Genomic DNA, 18,877 nt, shown 5'->3' with positions numbered 1-18,877 from the left:
GGCAGGAGAGGCACTGACAGTCCGCCAACCGATGAGCATGAGCGAGCCCTGACTTCCTTTTCGGAATCTGGATTTCTGCTCTCCCTGGGAAGCCTGCAGAGGTGTTGTCATAATCCTGGGGATAGAGCTAGAAAAGGTGAAGGGGCCCGCTGCCTCCACTGGTGAAAGTTCATGTGAAAGGCTGGCTAGATACTAACTGCATGTACTGCCTACACCCAGCAGATCCAGTAGGCAGCGCAACACTCTCATTAGAAGGTAGCGGGTCACTTGCTTCAGGCAAGTCTTAGGCAAGGCGGAGGAACTGGCACTTGAAACCCTAGGGCTGAATGCTTGGCCAGTGGCCTCCTTCCATCTTTGTCCTGCAGACACCCACTTCCTTTCATTCCTCGCAGGAGAGGGCCGGCTGCTCACTGCTTGGCGGACTTCCCCCGTGTGTCTCTCAAGGCCTGTTTCCCCTCCCTAACAGGCTCCCCTTCCTGTCGTCTTGGGAGTCGCAATCAGGGCCGGAGAGGTCAGAGCTCATCTGCTGTGGACCCTCAGTGCCTCTGTTGCCTGCGAACCAAAGGCAAGTTTTACAGGTTTTACTCAATAGGAAAAAGACTGCTTGAAACTTAAGAAGTTGCCCAGGCAGAATCCAATCGAGCGGAACCACAGTATGAATTCTTAATAACTTCAGACATCCGTGATTCTACAGCACACTGATGTGACTGTAAGCGCCTCATGAAGTTAGAATCGTGACAACCTCCCTCAAGGACATTAGATAAAATACTTGCTAACTACTGGCTCTGAATTTTGAGTCTTCCGAATCTGCTGCAATTAGAGACCAGTGTGCCGGCTGCTGCCTTCTGTGGTTTGCACACACCAAGTAAATGCCTGCCGGTGCCCGCCGGGGTTTCTCCTGCGCCCACCTGCTCTGCAGCCTTCTCTTAGCCGCAGCGCCCAGTCACGCAGTAGGAGACTCTCAGACCACACTGTGCTATTTCCTGCAAGGTATGCAGTCATCCACAGAGCTGCGGCGTCCACTCAAGCTCCGTGTGCTGTTACTGTGTGACGCTATGTGGAGGGAACAGCTACCTCACCCTGCCCACACGTCAAGCTGGCTGAAGCAATCCCTGCACAGACCACAGAGGTAGATCAGAGCTCCAGGAAGAAGGCTGCAGAGGCAAAACCTTGCAGCGGAAGCAAGAGGACTGGAGTGGGAAACATACTGCTTAGGAAAAGGCTCTGCACATGCGAGAAGTTTGCTTTGAATTTAGAGACTTGCAAGATAGAAAACAGTCTATCGATTGCACAGGAATACAAGTAATTTCAGGATTAAAGGAACCTCAGCTGGCTCAATCCTTCCAGAGGAGGAAGGAGGCTTGGATTTTAGTTCTAGGATTGCTGGACTTCAGTACATGGGTTTCTACAGGAAGCAGAGCTGCATGGTTGGCATTCCCATGAGTATCTTCACATCCGTATGAAACTGGCCTACTCTCAAGACACGCACATAAATGTGCAGTTTTACAAACAGAAGTGCTGGGACTGGGGATTTAGCTCAGCGGCACAGCGCCTGCCTGGCAAGCGCAAGGTCGTGAGTTTGATTCCTAGTACCAGAAACACAAACAAACAAAAAAACCAAACAGAAGTGCTGCTTGGGTATGGGGGATGCTCAGCACTCTGAGGTGAAGCTGAAGCGCTCCAAGTGTGAGCCCAGCCCCGGCACCTGGGTGCAGAGACCAGGTCTCAGAGCAAACCAGATGCTTGTACAGTGCAGTGCAGAGGCCCTGGGCTTGGGTTCAACCCCCAGGGGCCCCCGGCCACGTGCCTCCACAGGATGCACAGTTTCCTTAGCAGTGACGTGAGGGCTGCTATGCACACAGCAGGTTCTAGGACCTTATCGAGAAGACAGCACTCCTGCCCCTGCCCCTTAAACAGATCCAGTCCTTTTGTTTTTCTTGGGGATAAAATAACTTACCTGGTTAAACGAGGCCCGTGCTGGCTTGGTGCATTTCAGTTAGCAGCCCACCCCCAGGTCCCTGCAGCCTCAGCTGTCCCCACAGGGAGCTGTGTCGCTGTCTGTCAGGGAAGGCATACACTGGAATAACAGGAACAGGACACGCCAGGCTTTGGATGAACTGCTGCTGTATCTTCATCACCTCAAATGAGCAAGGAGAGAGTTACTATTATGAGTGAGTTCCAGCACGCAGTTTCTTGTGGGGGAAGAAGAGAACCTGTGGTAAGAAAGCGAAGGGGCCCAGGCTGACACCCTGTTAACATGCTGGGCCTAATGCTGACTTCTTAGAAAACCCCAAGCCCCACAAGAACTGAGAATCCAAAGGTGAGGACCTATCAGGAGGGGAAGGCACAAAGGGGTGTCCGTAGAAGCCTAAAGCATGCGCATTAACTCCAGCTCCACATCCACCCCAATCAAAAGACAAGACTTCTACAACTGAAGGAAATGCTGCCATCATGCTTAATTTTAAAACAAGTATTTGCAGTTCTCTGCTAAAGTTCTAAAGAAAACACTTTCAGGGCTCTGAAGACTACCAGGGAGAATCCCAGTCACAATTGCACAGCTCAACGTTTCATCCCATGATCTGTGCACAAGTGGGATTAACCAAAAAATATGCTGTGTCTGGAATTGTTTTAAAAAATTTTTCTAAAGATAGAAAAATTATAAAGATCAACTACCAGGGTAATAATATTTCTACCCATTGCAGGCAACTGGCCCAAATCTGAGTCATCCGCAGGCCCCCACGCCCCGAGCTGTTGCATCTGCCACTTGCACCTGCGGGCTGAGAGAGCAGCGCTGTTCACAAGGCCACGGGCATGCGCAGTCTCCACCAGATCCACGCACAGGCGAGCACTGCGGCCAGCTGAAGCTTCAATACGTCGCTATCTCCATGACTGAACCAGAGCCACAGGGGACCACACCTGGAGACAGACAGGTCTTCTATCAGCCACTTAAGAACAAGCAAACAGCAGGAGGGGACTGGGAGCTCTGCTTCATACCGAACACCAAAAATGAAGACAAAGGCTAGAAGGACTCATTTATTACAACCCTAAATCCTCCAGCAAGGTGTAAAGATGTGAGGAACCCAATACCCTGAGGCAGGTCCTCCCCAGCTGACAGCAGTGCCGCTGGCTGGGCAAGGCAGAGGCAGGGGACACCGGGCCATCCAGTTTCAAGACAATCCCAGACTTTTCTCTGGCTCTGAACACAGGTAGCTTTTCACCACGCTGAGCGCTGTGAACATAAAGGTGAAAAGACTCTGCACTGGTTCTGACACGGATGTGGGCTCTTCAGCAATGGCCAAGGCACAGGGATGGACTGCAGGGGACGGAGCAGCCCGTTCTTTCCTGGGTGCATTCCTGGCGTTCAGGGCCAAGTAAGAGCGCATGTCATGGACCATCTGTCCCCAGTAACCAGTTGTCACCACAGGTAAACCAAGACTATAATCACAACAGCAAGGACAGGATTGTGTTGTTTTTCCTTTTTTTTTTTTTCTTTCTTTCTTAAAGGAGTGAGGGCATGGAAAATACAGCACACCAATGAAACAAAATGCCAAAAAAAAAAAAAAATACAAAAAAATACAAAATAGAAAAATGTATTTACAGGTAGTACATTACTATGATCAGAAAGCACAAAGACGCCTGCTGCTATAATACATGCATTGGTTCAGGAAGAAACTACTAAAACTTGGCAAGGGAGAAGCCTATAAAAAGAAAAGGGCCGAAAAGTTTTAACTTCTCATCCCTAATTTACTACACTGATCAAACCAAGTAAGAGCCCCCTAAATCCCACGAGTCTGTCGGTCCGAACGCTATACTGGTTTGTAGCTGCAGGGTCAGTTGTGAGGGAGGAGATGGCAGCTGATACAAGGAGGCCACAGTGAACTGCTCTACATGCTCAAAATACAGCAAGCCCCTGACTGCTACACAGCATGATCTTAGCAGGTTTTAATTTGTTTATTCATATAATCTATGCACGCGAATGTGTCTGTGTGTGTGTATGTATATATATATATGTACGTATGTATAAAAACCGTGCCCTTGTTCACTGCCAACATGATGTCTGGGTGGACATGAACCCATTACAACACATTCTTATGCGTATGTTGTAAGAAGTCACTCAAGGTCTGTGGATTTAATAAGTCACTTCACACCACAGAAAATATTTAATAAATCCAAAAAAAGGAAAGAATATTATGACAGAAGAACTTCTGTCTCAGTTCTCTGAAACTGAGTCCCCCAAAGGAAACTGGTCCCAAAGTTCTGGAGGGTTCGCTGAAACAATTTCGGTCTGCTAATTGTTTTTTCATCCTTTTAGTGTTCAAAAGTTCTAAAACGACTCCTTGCCGTTTGCAGTTTTTAAACAGTCAAGTCTCCAACTCCGCGCAAGGTAACAGTCTGGTGCAGATCCATAAAAATGGGAGGAAGCAGTGTTGGGAGGGTCCTCTCCTCTGGGAAGGGCAGGAAGAGAAGGACCCAGCTGGGGCAGCACCCTCTTCGGCCAACGGGCTCCCTTTAGAGGCAAACTCCAGTCACACGTCAGTTCCTTACACAGGCACGCCTCTGAGTACCAGGCCGGCGCTAAGAGGAAACAAAACCACGTGGTGAGGGAGAAGACGACGACGGCCATTCTGGTCACTTCTCACTTGACCCATCATACTTCCAGGAATCGAGAGCTGCTGGACTTGGAGTGGAATGGCTCAGACCACATCCGCCGTAGGTCACCCTGGGAAAGTAGAGAGTTTCCTGAGTTACTGATTTACACGTGAGGCACACAGAGGCTCAAAGCCTTTCTGATTCTGGATCGCAGCTCAGAGTGCTTCTGCGGAGAACCAAAAAGCATTCTGATTTTGCTCAGTGAAAAGTAATCCATGATTTCAGAAGAGAAGCTCCTGAACCCTTTGAGCAAAGAAGGGCTTTTAGAAACCGTTCAAATTCTACCCTGAAGTAAGTTCTAATTTGTGAGTTAACAGTCTGGACAATTACTGAAACTCAGTCTTTTTTTTCCCATCTGTAAAATGAGAAAACACAAATCTGATAAACAAGATAATGTTTTTCTTTTTCCTTTTTTTTTTTCTGAAAGAGAGTCTCTTCTACATATTCCAGGCTGGCCTTGAACTTGTGATCATCCTGCTTCAGTCTCTCCACCTCCTGAGTGTTGGGATTACAGGCACACGCCACCATACCTGGCTCAATATGCGCTCTCTAAATCTAGTTTTTTTGTTTTTGTTCTTGTTTTTTCTTCAGAGAATTTCTTGCTATGTAGCGCAGGCTGGCCCTGAACTCAGGATCCGTCCTCCTGTCACAGCCTCCCGAGTGCTGAGATCACAAACCTGTGGTACCATGCCTACCTTTTGGATCTGGTTTTTATTATATACTACCTTGACATTATTAATTTAACCAAAAGACTTTTGTTTTGGTGCTGGATGGAGCCCTCAGCCCTCGGGTACTGCTTTAAAAGAAGCAGGACATTTCCACAGCTAGGCTCTTGAGGTTTCAGTTAAGTACTCTGTGACCAAGTGGTATAGAAAATCATAAGCATTTTCTGTCAGTGGCTCTGAGAATCTGAGGACATTTGCTTAATGCCAAACCAACACATAAAACAGTCCAGATCAAGAGCTAAGAGGCTCTTGATTAGGGGCTTAAATAGAACCACCTCCAGCGAGGAAAGTACACACCAGACCCAAGGTCAATGTCAGGTTACTGTTTCTGCAGACCTGTAAGTGTTTCTCTCACCTTTAAATAGGCCATGGTGAGGAGTGGCAATAAGGTAAACGGCACCAAGTAGAGGAGGGCAGGCTGCGCGGCTCGGTGGATGCGCGATGCCACGGTAGCAGTGAGGAGACCTAGGAGGGCAGACATTGGTGAGTGACTCTCAGCGGCCAGCCTGAGAGAGGAGAGTTTCTTTGTCACCTGACTGCCACCTGGCAAAATCTTGAGGTTTTATAGACTGGTTGTGACACAGTCCAGTCCATGGTGAGAGTGTAAAATGCCCTGCTCGTGCACTAGCACAACTCCAAGGCCCTGTGACTGGTCCAAGTCCCACACTCTCCTTTCTACCCTGAATGTGCCTGGTCTCTGTCTCCTGTGGAACGTGATGCCGGGCTTGGAGGCAAAAGACCTGGTTGAGGTTTCAACTCTGCTCCTTATAACAGGCATGTAATCCTGAGTGTGGCATTTCACCTTCCTGAACTCTCTCTGCCCAATGGAGATGGCACCGTCTGCCTTCCTCCTCCTCAGGGACTCTTTAACTGCAATGAACCCACGTGTACGTAATGCCATGGGTGAGCACAGTGCTAATGTTCGGCAGGAGGCACAGAGGTGCGAGGTACTCTTTTCCATTCACTCTGTGGTAGCAGCCGCACGTGGTGGGTTATTGCTCTTCCTAGCCTAATCACAACTTTCTCTTCCTGTTTGCCTGTAGTTCAGTTGACTGAGAAAAAACTAGCCGAGGTCAGAGGTGACAGAAATGTGAGAACTAATGAAGGCCAACGCCTGTTTATTACAGCAGGAAATAAACAAGACATTCACTAAGCTCTATGGGAGATTTACACAGTCTAATCCACAGGCATGTGTGGTATGTGTCTGGCTCTGAGGATAAGCCACATTCTTCCTTATGCTCCTCAGATGTCCTGGTAGACAGCGAAGGGGTACCCAGCACAGAGAGCACGAAACACCTCACAGGCCAGGAGGGGTCCTTTTTGGTTGTCTAAACAATAACAGAGTTACTGCGTTCCTGGCCAGCATCTGTAGCTAGATCTGATTTAATTCCACAGATTCGAGAACACCCCATGAAGGGACTGGCTGCACTCACAGTCCTCTCTTACCTACAAAGTATCCAATGAGGGTGCAGTGGAAGTAGGAGACCTTTTGCATGCGCCCAGAGATGTTGGCGGGTCCAGAAGCCCCGCAGGAGTCACCACTGGCTTGTTTTTTGTAGTTGTCATAGCGAAGGACAAAGCACAACAGAAGACCGGGCATCACAATGTCTCCAATGCCCAACATAGAGAAGTGGCTGCCGGTGGAGCTGAAATGCAGAATAGTAGGTTAGGGATGCTGCAGGCTACGAGTCAATTTCTTCTTCTTTGGCGCAAAGTCTATCAGCTTTTTCAGAAGTCAAAAACCCTAAGTGAGATCAAAGGTAACTTGTATTCATCTCATGATGTTGCAATAAATTTAGGATTAAAATACTTATAGAAGTTATTCCTTTCCTGAAGTATGTATTTTTTGGGTGGATTCTGTGTATGTTACATGTTAATTTAAAAAAAAAAAAACTTATCTGAATGGCAGGCAGGAATCTCTACTGGCTGGATGCTAGTTTTTAAGTGAAGAGATTAAAAGCCCTGTGAGCACTAAGGGTTCCAGCCTAGCTGTTCATTGTCCCAGGAGAGCATCATGTCGGTGATAGCTCAGGTGATGTGAGTACTGCATCTTCTAGAAATCTCAGGCAATTCTTTTTGTGACATAGGTACTGTTGAGATCACAAACAGGAAGTATGTAATTTTACCATTAGAACATACTTTTTACAACTGCTGCAGAAGTGAAAAGAATCGAGACTCTCCTGATTGCAGCCAACTTTAAAAGTAGTAATGGCGGTAAATTATGGCTATTCAATTAACATTAACCAGTAATAAAGAACAGCACTTGTATCACTTAACGACACTATTCTCATCCTTACTGCATTTGTACAATGGCGATGATGGCTCACGGTCTTTTTCAGTTAAGGTTCAGAATGCTTATAGCAAAAGACGATCAAGGCAGAGAACAGATGTACACAGGAAGGTGGAGTGTTCAGCACTATGGCATGAGGCCCAATACGCCACGCCTACCTTGGGAAGACCAATTTTCCAGGCAGAGACAGGCGAGGAACATCACGCCCAACATTAGGCCCCAGGTGGAGCTTCCGGGATAGAACGTCAAGGGGATTGTCAGCTGGTTGTGTAGCCACCTTCACCATAACATTGCTGTTAAAGATGTAGGCTGAGAAAAATACCTGCCGAGGTAGAGAGATGCCTTTAACAGAGGGAAGTGCAAGCAACCCACATCCAGCCATCAGCTCTCTTTGTTCTGAACAGCAGAGTTTAGAGTACTATGGCGTTCCTGCTTGCTTTTGAGGAAAAAAACCTCTGTGGTTTGTGTGTGCGTGCAGGTTTCTGAGTATCTCAGAGCTAGCCCCAGAGACTCCCTTACAGTGGGACCCAGGAGCTTGGTGCAAGGCATGTCATCTGTCTGCTGCCTCTTCCACTCTTGGGAGTCACACATAGGCCCCCTACTGCATCACAGTTCCACCAACAGAAGATGCAGACAGTGCCTGCACATTGTGAACACAGACAGCTCAGGACCAGGACCTGAGTAGGTGGTCAGGCAACAGGCTCTGGATACTCAAGAGTGGGCAGTTATGAGCAGTCAGTGCTCCAAAAAGGCACACAGAGGAGGAGGGTCTGGGTATACCTCTCAGGGCTCTAACTTTTATATGTACACAAAACTGCAAACTTACCCAAAAGACATCGTAGATTAGTAGCCCTGAGAGAAGCAGGCAGGAGACCTTGAGGCTCGGCAGGCGGACGAAGGCGATCATGGCAACACAGAGACCCATGGCCAGAGCTAGGGAAGACACAACACAGACAGCAGTGTGTGGATGATGGGACAAAACTGTCCTCTTTCTACAGGATCTTCAGCTCATCAATCCAACAGAATGCACAACCCTCTCAAAAAGAAGGAGTCACAGACTTCAGGCTCAGACACTTGTGCCCACTGGTGCAAAGCGCTCATTTGAGCCCATCTGGACTTGCTAGGATTTGTGTGCCAAGTTGTCAGAGACCTGGATCATGCTGTCTTAGGCCTGGCTTGTCTGAGACTGTGCTCTTGTTTCCTGCCACCCTCCACTGCTGCGGAGGCACGATCCTTGCTTTAAAGCAGCTTGCACCCTAGAGTGACTGTATCCTCTTCTTCACTCAGTGACACTACTTCCATCACCTCACTTCCTTCTCTACTACAGTTTTCCCTACCAATTTAGAAACATGCAATACATCAGCCTTAAAACATACACATACCCAACACTTGTCCTAAAAATCCCCTCTCTAGCTACTTCCCCTTTCTCTGGTCCCTTTAAACCAAGGTCTTTTAAAAAGTTGTAGATATAAGCTCTCTTCAATTCTTTTATTCCTAGTTTGTTTAAGGTCTTAATACTTATCACGAATACAGTAACTGCATTATAGAAAACTAGAAAATACAGTTAAGACCGTTGTTAAACACCCTCCCAAAATTTTTTACAGTTTGCCTAGGCTGGCCTCAATTTGGGATTCTCCTACCTCAGCCTCCTAGAGAGCTGGATTAAAGGTGTGCACCACCAAACACAGTTACACATTTGTTTATATAAAGAAAATAATCATTTCTCAGTATGGAGACTGGGAAGCCCAAGAGCATGGTGTTGGTATCTGGAAAAACACCGCATTATAACATAGTGGATAGTATCATGGCAAAAGTCGTAAGTACTTTAAAAGTATGAGATCATACAACCTGCTTTTTTATCTCTAGTTTCCATTTTGGTGAATTTTCATCTCATTTAATCAAATTTCTCTAACAGACCCTAGAATGTTTATTTAGGGTTTGTCTAAGAAAGTAGCAACCAATCCAGGACCAATGTACGTATCTTCTATCTTTCTGTGTCTACGGCAGTCCTTTCTCGACGGCTTGTTGAGACTCGGCACCTCTGTGCTACAGAACGCGTTACCTTCCCGATTTCTCGGTGCTTCCCTGTTGTGGTTGCCGCCTTTCCCTCTATCCCATGGACTTCTGCAGTGCAGACGGTATTATCTGAAGACCAGATCACTTCCAGCTGCTCCTTCTCACACTCCTTCCACAAAGGCTTCATCTCTGTGAGTCACTTCATGGACATCATTCCTCAGGGCTGCCAAGGATCCTCCCAGGGCTAAACAGTGATGAACCTCTGCCTTTTATCAATTCTCACATTTGGTCTGGATTTGCCCCTAGACCTTAGCCTGATCTTCTTAAACTCCAAGTCAGGTTTACTGGTCTGCTCAAAACCTTTAAACAACCTCCCATTCCATACACAGGATGGTCAGTCTTCATGCTGGATGGCAAGGTCCCACGGCAGTTACCTTTTCCCACCCTCAGCTGCAGCTTCCCGTGGACAGGTCACACTGACCCCCTGTGCTTCCTCCAACCTGCCCCACTGCATGCTTCTGACTTGCTGTGCCCTCTACTTGAATGAACTTAGCACAAAATCCACCTGGTTCACTCTCTTGTCTTTCTTAGATCTTTACTCAAGGGTTAACTTCTCAGTGCCAAAGACACTTTCCTGCAAGTTATACAGTCACACCTTGGTTAACGAACTTAATTTGTTTTACGATTTGGGGGAAGATGGCTGCATTTGTGTTCATGTGGGGAGATGGACACGGTCATGTGTGTTATCCAATGTGGAATTTGTGAACAGAAGCAAAATTTTGCCAACCACTTTTATATGTGCACGAAACTGGAAACAGAAGTGTTCATGAATCTTGAAGTATTACTATATTTGAATTTGTACTTCCTTTCTATATAGCATTTGCCTTTTTTTCTTACACCTCTACAACATTTGAAATTAAAGATGCTGATTTTTTTCTTGATTCTCTATTTCTTCCTCTCCAGTGGAAGCACCTTGAGGGCACAGTATTCCTTGTCCCTGGAACCTAGACCAGGGGTTAGTGGATGAAGAGCTTGTTTCTGCCTTCAGCTCTATTTTTTTTTTGTTAGTACTGGGATTCAACCCAGTGTATCTCTCCAATCTTTTTGAGACAAGGTCTTGCTAAATTGTCCAAGCTAGCATTGAACTTGGAATCCTTTGGCCTCAGTCTCCCAGGTAGCTGGGATTACAGGCATGCACCACCATGCTCCGCTCAGAACCCACGTCTTATTCTTTCTGTGGCTTCCCAGCACTCGACAGACATTCAATAAAATACTTGCTGAAAATAGTGGAAAATCATGTTCTATTAACTTCAAATTCCAAACTGTCTTAAGAAAAGCAAGAAACCCAAGAAGAACCAAATGTCAGTATTTTATTTTAATAGACTGGTAACCTGTCAACATATGTAACAAAATGGATAAATGTAGTAGCTTGGCAGGCTATGGACTCATCAACTCAATGAATTCCTACTCACCAACTCAAAGAGTTCCTACTGTGTGTGTGTCTGGTGTTGCATAAACAAGAAGAGAAAAAGCATTTTCATCCCTACAATAAAGAAAAGTTGAAAAGACAGGAGTAAAACTAGGGAGAATCAGAACTATATATTCTCTCTTTTAACTTTACAATATTCCAGGGTGCTCATTATACTTGGTTCTCTTTTTTTTTGAGGCAAGGACTCTTGGCCTTAAACTCTCAATCCTCTAGCCTCAGCTTCCTGAAGTGCTAGGATTACAGGTAAGTGCCACCACACCCACCTGCTTCCACCTTTAATTTTTTACCGATTTATAAAAATAGAACTGGTCAAATGTACACAGATTGATGTCATTTGAAATATACAAAGCTGCAAAGGGATGATTGAAGCACAATGTTTAGGCACTGAGAGGTATACCCAGAACTTATTTGCTTAGGAATAGGATCTTCCAAAATCATCTCAGGAAACAAATGTCATAAGTCAGTATGGAGGACATTACTGTGGATAAACTCAGATGGCTGAGGATCAACAGTTATTGGATAGAGTTTGGATCTTGAATGTCTCCAAAAGGCCATGTGTTACAGGCTTAATCCCCAGTCTATGGCACTACGGGGAGGCAGCAGAACCTCGCAGTAAGTCTTCAGGTCACTGGGGGTATGCGTTCAAGGGGACAGCAGGACCCCAGGCCCTTCTTTTTTCCTTTCTTACTTCCTTACTGTGCTGTGGGCAGTTTTACTCTACTATGTGCCCTTGCTACAGTGTGCTGGTACAGACCCAACTGATCATGGACTAGACTCTCCAAAACCATGAGGCAAAATAAACTTTGTATTTGTTATAGTGATGGAAAGCTGACTAATAGAACTGGTTACTAGCAGGTGAAAAGGCCCTGGGATAGAGGCTGGGAAGCAGTGATCAGAGAACACATGAACATGTATGTGTATCCCACCTGGCTGGGGAGATCTGTTCATGGGCTTAAAAGTGAATGCTTTTAACCTTGCATACAATGCTTCAAAGTATCAAGGCAACAAAGGAGAAACAGGCCCAAGAAGGAAAGATGAGATTCAGGAATGTGTGTGAAGTGCGGGTCAGGGGACTGACTGATACATTGTGCAAAATAACCAGAAGAGGGGCACGGAAACAGACTAGGTGGAGAAGCAAGGGTTACACTTACGTGCCTCTGGCACAGGTATGGCTTGCCTGTTCTGAACTATCAGTGTACCCAGAATTACTCCACCCACTTGCTGCTCTGTCACTCACCTTATGCTAGTTCTACCCCATCAGGGTCTAACCTGAAGATGAAAGATTCAGAACTGCTCAATGGTAGGATTTTTTCCATGGCTCCAGACAATATCATTCTAGCCTAATCTGAAGATTTAGGTTTCAGTTTCAATTTATTAGTCTTCTACCTTATCCATATAATTTGTAGCCATTTTGTTACCTTTCACCATTACTGCAGACTTCAGCCATACCTTCCCCTACTTCCTGCTCTGACCTGTGTACTTTCCCTCTTCTTGCCCCTCCTTTCTTTCCCACTTACTCTTCACTGCCACTGTCAAAGTCTGCTCAAATCACTTCTTGCCTTAGGATCATGAGGTTTCTACCCTGTGAGGATCAGGTCTCATTTTCAAGTTGCACAACTTACACAGGATGGAGCTGCAGACACGGTGCCTCCCGTAGATACACTACTCTCCTCTTTCCAGTCACAGAGTCTTCCCACTGTATTCTAAGCTCTGTGTCTGAAGAGGCAGAAAGTAGCATGTTTGACTAGCTCAGAGAAAGTTCTTAACCTTGCATCTTCCTCAGGACTTTTCCAGAGTAGTAACTTCTCTATTTCTGGTTGCCTGAGAAACTCCAAGACTTCCCTTGATAGTTTTGCCAACAAATTTAACTTTTCATTGCATGTGTATTAACCAAAAGTGGTAGGGAGTAACTATTAATCTTAGCTAGTTAGCTGTGATTTATCTATTTATTTTGGGGCATTTTTTGGAGTCAGGGTCTCACTATGGCCTTGAACTCACTTATGCAGTCCAGGTTGGCCTCAAACTTGTAGTAATCCTGTCTTCAGCCTCCCAAGTGGTGGAATTAAAGGTGTGCACCACCATACCCAGTATTTTAAATTTATTATTGCTATCTGTCTCACCCAGTCCTCCATAACCAGCAGGGCTTGGGGACAAGACAATTGTCCTGGACAATTTATATCCAAATTGACATAAAAATATTTTCTCTAAGAAGAAATATGCAACTTGTGGGGGCTTAAACAGTGTTCACATTCTATGATGAAGGGTCCTGAGATATCTCTGCTCTATAAGCACCATAGTCTAGCATTTTAAAATAAGAAAAAAAAAAAAAAATCAATTGCTAATATATCTGGCACTAAGCCTCTTAATGAGAAGGCAGTACAACAGTGAGAGGCTGGACTAGACCTGTGTCTGGACTGCTAGTCCCTGAAGTGGGCAGGGGATGCAGATGACGAAGCTGGGTTCCACGACCTGTGATGTGTGTGCACACAAGATTCATCAGCCTGGGCTAGGCTGCAGCTCCATGACAGAGGGCTTGGCTACCATGTGTGAAGTCCTGCGTTTAATCCTCATCACCCCCAAACAGAAGAGATGTACCAGTGTTTAGCAAACATACTGTCACGGATTGCTGTATCTGTTCATGCCATTCCAAATTTACATATTTATTTTTAAAGTTAAAAAAATTTTATTGGCACATGCTTGCAGTACATAATGATTACATTTCTTATGGGAAGGTGGTTCATGTATGTATATAACACATCTTAATTCTTCATCCTCCTCCCCTTCTCCTCCCACCCCATGTCTTGCTCCCTTTCTCTCTTGCAAAAGATCTATCTCCCTATTTCCTATTATCTGTCATTTATTTGGCTCTTTATTTATATTCTGGGTATCTCAGATATGAGAAAGCACGTGATATTTAAAAGTTGTGTGCCTGATTTATCTCATTGAACATTATGGTCTCAAGGTGCATTTGTTTTCCTACATGACTCAAGTGTATCCCTCCTTATGGAAGAGTAGTACTCCTGTGGGTATAAATGCCACATGCCTTTGTTAATTTACTGCACAAAACAGTAGATAAGAGAACCCTAGATTTCAGTTCAAGAGAATGCCAAAGTCCATTTTTTTGTATGAGTACTTTCTTTTTTGGAGACAGGGCGTCACTGGGTAGTGTGGGCTGGCCTTGAACTCACTATGTAGCCCAGGTTGTCCTCAAACTCACAGCGACTCTCCTGCCTCAGTTTCCTGAGTGTTGGGATTACAGGCGTGAGCCACCTGTATGAATACTTCTTAGTATAGCCTTACAAATCATTATCCTGTTTTCACTCTGCATTAACTTCAAAGGACAACTGCTAGTTGGCCATGGCAGCATATACCTGTAGTCTCAAGCACTCAGGAGGTTGAGGCAGGAGGATCATTGCAAGTTCAAGCCCAACCTGGGCTACATAGTAAGACCTTGTCTCAAAACAAAACAACAAAAACTCAAAGGATAACCCTTAATTAAACAACACTCATTTAAAAACCCTACCACCAAATCTCACTGCTTAGAAGATGATTTCTGAATTTTGCAGAGAAGCCTGGGGAGATAATTTCTGTGTCAGAGAACATTGCAACATTGCAGACTAAGGCTAGAAAGCTACATTCTTGTAACAGCAGAAAATAAGTCAAAAACACATCTGAGAAATAAAAAACGCAAAGGCTTTCTTTTTATGAGGAAAAATTCTATTCTAGGTCAGGAGGGCAATCTGACCATTGCAAACTTGTAGGAAGAGATCCTTGAACTAGTAAATATTGGGAAAGCAATGACAGAAAACGCTATCAGCGAGAGCCAATTAAGGGTTAGGGGAGCCTCAATGAACACCCAACAAAAATGTTTACTTATTGGGTAAACTTCACAGTGGAAATGTACTGATGACAGTGGTTACTAGGAAAATGAAGTGTGTCCTTTAAGGCCCATTTTCTATCAACTCCACAGTCTAGAGCAGAGGTCTCCATCTTCCAGGCCACAGCCTGCACAGCATGAGGCGAGCGGCTGGCAGGGGACAGCAGCAAGCTTCGCTTACATTTATGGGGGGAGCTCATCACTACACCACGGCCTGAGCTGCTCCTGTCAGATCAGCAGCAGCATTAGCTTCTCACAGGAGCACAAACCCTGTACCATGAACCTGCATGCAAGGAATCTAGGGTGTGTGCTCCTTAAGACAAGCTAATGTAATAATAATAAATAAATAAATTAAAAAATGACAATAAATACAACATGCTCCAATCATCCTCAAATCCCCTCCCCAACTGTCTGCAGAAACACTGTCTTCCACAAAATTGGTCCTTGGTGCCAAAATGTTTGGTAGTTGCTGGTCTAGAAAAAAATACTCCTATAGTAAAAGGAACCCTTTCATATGTCTGAGAGGTGCTTATTCCCCCTTAGTCTAATAAAGCCACCTTACCCTTTGTTTGCAAAAGTATAAAAACACAGCTTGCGCCATTTCTTTATAATCAGAAGTAATAGGCAGAAGCTGGGCGCGGTGGCGCATGCCTGTAATCCCAGCACTCAGGAGGCTGAGGCAGGAGGATTGCTTCGAGTTTGAGACCAACCTAGGATACAAAGTGAGCTCAAGGCCAGCCTGAACTGCATAGCAAAAACCGTGTCTCAAAAAACAAAACAAAACAAAACAAAAAAAGTAAAATAACAGGCCGAATGTAGTGGTGCATGCCTGTAATCCTAGCTCTCAAGAGGCTCAGGCAGGAGGATCACTGTGAGTGATCCACTGTTCGTGGCCAGTCTGAAATTGCTTAAAAAAAAAAAAAAAGGTAACAGTAATAGCTGGGCCTGGTGGTATAGGCCTACAATCCCAGAACTCTGGAAGGCTGAGGCAGGAAGACTGCAAGTTTGAGCTTAGACGGGGCTACTTAATGGCTTAGCAAGATCCTGTCACAAAATTTAAAAACGGGCTAGGGATGTAGTTCAGTGTGAAGGTCCTGGATTCAATTTCTAGTAGCCCATCTCCCATCAAAAGTCATACGCACACTTTACATTGAAATATTTTATAACTTAACAGGCACTATCAGTACAAATACTACTTCTCTTTTGTTGTGTATGTGTGAGACATGGTCTCACTATGTAGTTCAGGCTGGCCTTGAGCTCACAGTGAACCTCCTGCCTCAACCCCTCTAGAGTGCTGAGATTACAGGTGTGTGCCACTATATGCAGTGACAAATATCACTTCTGATTAAAATATATCATTTAAATATAATTTCAAGGACTTGTAATCTACTTTATAGTTTGTTTCCTCATTCAGTTTCTCACAGCTTCTTACTAATTATACTTGTCAAAATTACTTACGAGGAAAAAATTCCTTTAAGAACCAGGGTGAGCGTTTTAGTTTTCTTTAAGGCTTAAATTTTGTTCTTGCAGCTACATTATAGCATGTGCTTCCTTTTCGTTAACCTTTCCTGCGTGTGGTGATGTGAATCTGACTGTGGATCACAGGATAAAAGATTCCAATCTGACCACGAGCAGAACATCCTCGGTTTTGAATTAAATCACATCACTGATGTGAGACGACTCCCTCTCCCCATATTGGGAATGAAACCCACAGCCCCATGAATGCCAGCGCTTTTTAATTTTGGACAAGTTCTGCTAAATTGCCCAGGTTGGGCTCTTGTGGTCCTCCTGCCTCAGACTCCTGAGTAGCTGAGGTGCCCAGTGTGTGCCACGGTGCCTGGCAAATACAAGTGTTTTTAAGTCCACCAAAAAATGCATACACACTTCAGGAAAAAGTGAAAGAGCATGGTGTTTTTTTTCCAACAGATGATGTCACCCTCATATGGGGGCCCTAGAAGATGTCATATATAGCAGAAAACCCACTACTGCTAGCCCTCCTTAGAGAACAAATTGAAAACACAAGTGCAGCAATCTCAATCACCAAGGTTACCCAAGCAGCAGTCTGCCATACTAATAAACGTCTAGAAGCTAAAAGCCACATTTTGAGCACCTTCTGGAACTGTAGAGGCCAAAAATAAGTTAAAATCATGATGTCTCAACGAATTTATGTTTATTTTTTTCTTTGGTATCAGGAATCGAACTCAGGACCTTGCGCTTGCCAGGCAGGCACTTGTGGCTACTCAGCTATATCCCTGGCCCTCAATAAATTTCATATTAAAATATTTATAGAAGTTTTTCTGTTCATGAAATGTATATACATTTTTCGGCAGACTCTGTACAAAAACACTACACAGGCAAACAAAAGCCTCAAACTATGTACCAAATTCTACTCAGCACACTTCAGATCAGTATGGGAAGTGTATACACCCTAATGTCATGTTATTTAGGAATTGCTGGAATAACTTAGCTATTCCTCAATCCAAGGCCTGAACAGTAGGCATCACTGCAGGAGATTCTGGGCTTAGTGGACAATGAGTGACACCTCACTGAGGCTGAGCCAGCCTTGAAGCTCAAGGAAACATTGCCTGGCGAAGTGCAGGGGACCCTCAGGCCTGGCAGCAGGTTCCAAAAAACTATGTCCTAGGTCTGGATTAGCTTTGTAGTTGCTTGGAATGATAACAAGAGTGGATAGAATCCACACTGTGATCCCTGATTTTTAACTTCTCTCCTTAGAAGTTCTTTAGATAATATGACAAAAAGTGTAAAATTGATTGCGTTTATATTTGCATTATGAGGAATGCCTTTGCACTGAGCTACATCCTGAGCCCTTTAACAATTTTTTTACTTTTGAGACGGTCTCATTAAATTGCTCAGGATGGGCTTGAACTTGTGATCCTCCTACCTCAGCTTCTTGAGCAGTTGGTATTGTAAGTGTATGCTATGATGCCCAGCTTTGACTGCCTTTATATTTTAATCTGTTTCTCATTTGAACCAGCAAATGAAAGGAAAAGGTGTACAGACTTCGTGGGACAGAGCAAGAGCAATTATACAGAAGTTATATAGAGGTTTCTTGAGGTTAGGAAAGTCAACTAAAAAAATGAGAGTAAATATATGTACTTTTTAAAGTAGGATCTTGCTTATGTAGTTCAAGCTGGCCTTGAATTCACTATGTAGTCCAGGCTACCTTCAAACTAATGGTGATCTTCCTGCTTCCTCCTCCAGAGTGCTGGGATTACAGGCATGCTCCACCACACCTAGCTGAGAGTACAATCTTTAAGAGTTTTCAAACGTCTGATGGGAAAGGCCAAAAGAATCACAGGGCATTTGTGGAAATGTTCTTTCAAGGTGCTTTGGCAGTAAGTATGAAACAGACACAGGTTCTGTAACTTAGATTAAGTTACTTCTCCCAACCTTTGTTTCCTCTTCTGCAAAATGAGGATAAGGATTCCTACTTCAAAGAGTTACTTTGAAAATTAAATGAGATCATTCATGCAAAATACCTACTAGAGTGCCTAATACATAAAAAGTATTTGAAATCTTAGCTATTGTTATTATTTCATCATTATCAGTGAAAGGAAATTCTCATATGCTAGCTATATACATAGGCACATAAACTGCTACGTGTTTCTGAAAGTCAGTATGTTAACATATGAAAAATTTTGATGTAGGTGGGTATGGTGGTGCATACCTCCATCCCTAGCATTTGGGGAGGCTGAGGTAAGAGGATCACAAATTCAAGCTCAGCCTGGGTAATTTAAGTGAGACTCTCGCAAAAAATTAAAAAAGGGCTCAGGATGTAGCTCAGTGCCAAGGCCCTGGATAAGAAAGAA

The 18,877-nt window shown here is 44.6% G+C and overlaps 1 protein-coding gene across 1 annotated transcript in view; it reads right to left on the bottom strand.

The window, feature by feature from the left end:
• Nucleotides 1–3,466: 3,466 nt before the first annotated feature.
• The window catches only part of Sppl3 (signal peptide peptidase like 3), a 55,889-nt gene continuing 40,478 nt past the window's right edge, over nt 3,467–18,877 (bottom strand). The window contains exons 7-11 of the mRNA XM_005396491.2: nt 8,492–8,598; nt 7,824–7,987; nt 6,822–7,021; nt 5,731–5,840; nt 3,467–4,720 (exon numbers count right to left, since the gene is read on the bottom strand). Of these exons, the coding sequence (XP_005396548.1) occupies nt 4,649–4,720; nt 5,731–5,840; nt 6,822–7,021; nt 7,824–7,987; nt 8,492–8,598 (653 nt within the window). The 3' untranslated portion in view covers nt 3,467–4,648. The remainder of the gene's footprint in view (nt 4,721–5,730; nt 5,841–6,821; nt 7,022–7,823; nt 7,988–8,491; nt 8,599–18,877) is intronic.

The sequence above is a fragment of the Chinchilla lanigera genome, unplaced genomic scaffold, assembly GCF_000276665.1.
Source record: "Chinchilla lanigera isolate Chin_1 unplaced genomic scaffold, ChiLan1.0 scaffold00054, whole genome shotgun sequence".
Lineage (NCBI taxonomy): Eukaryota > Metazoa > Chordata > Mammalia > Rodentia > Chinchillidae > Chinchilla > Chinchilla lanigera.
This window is presented reverse-complemented; position numbering and strand designations above follow the sequence as displayed.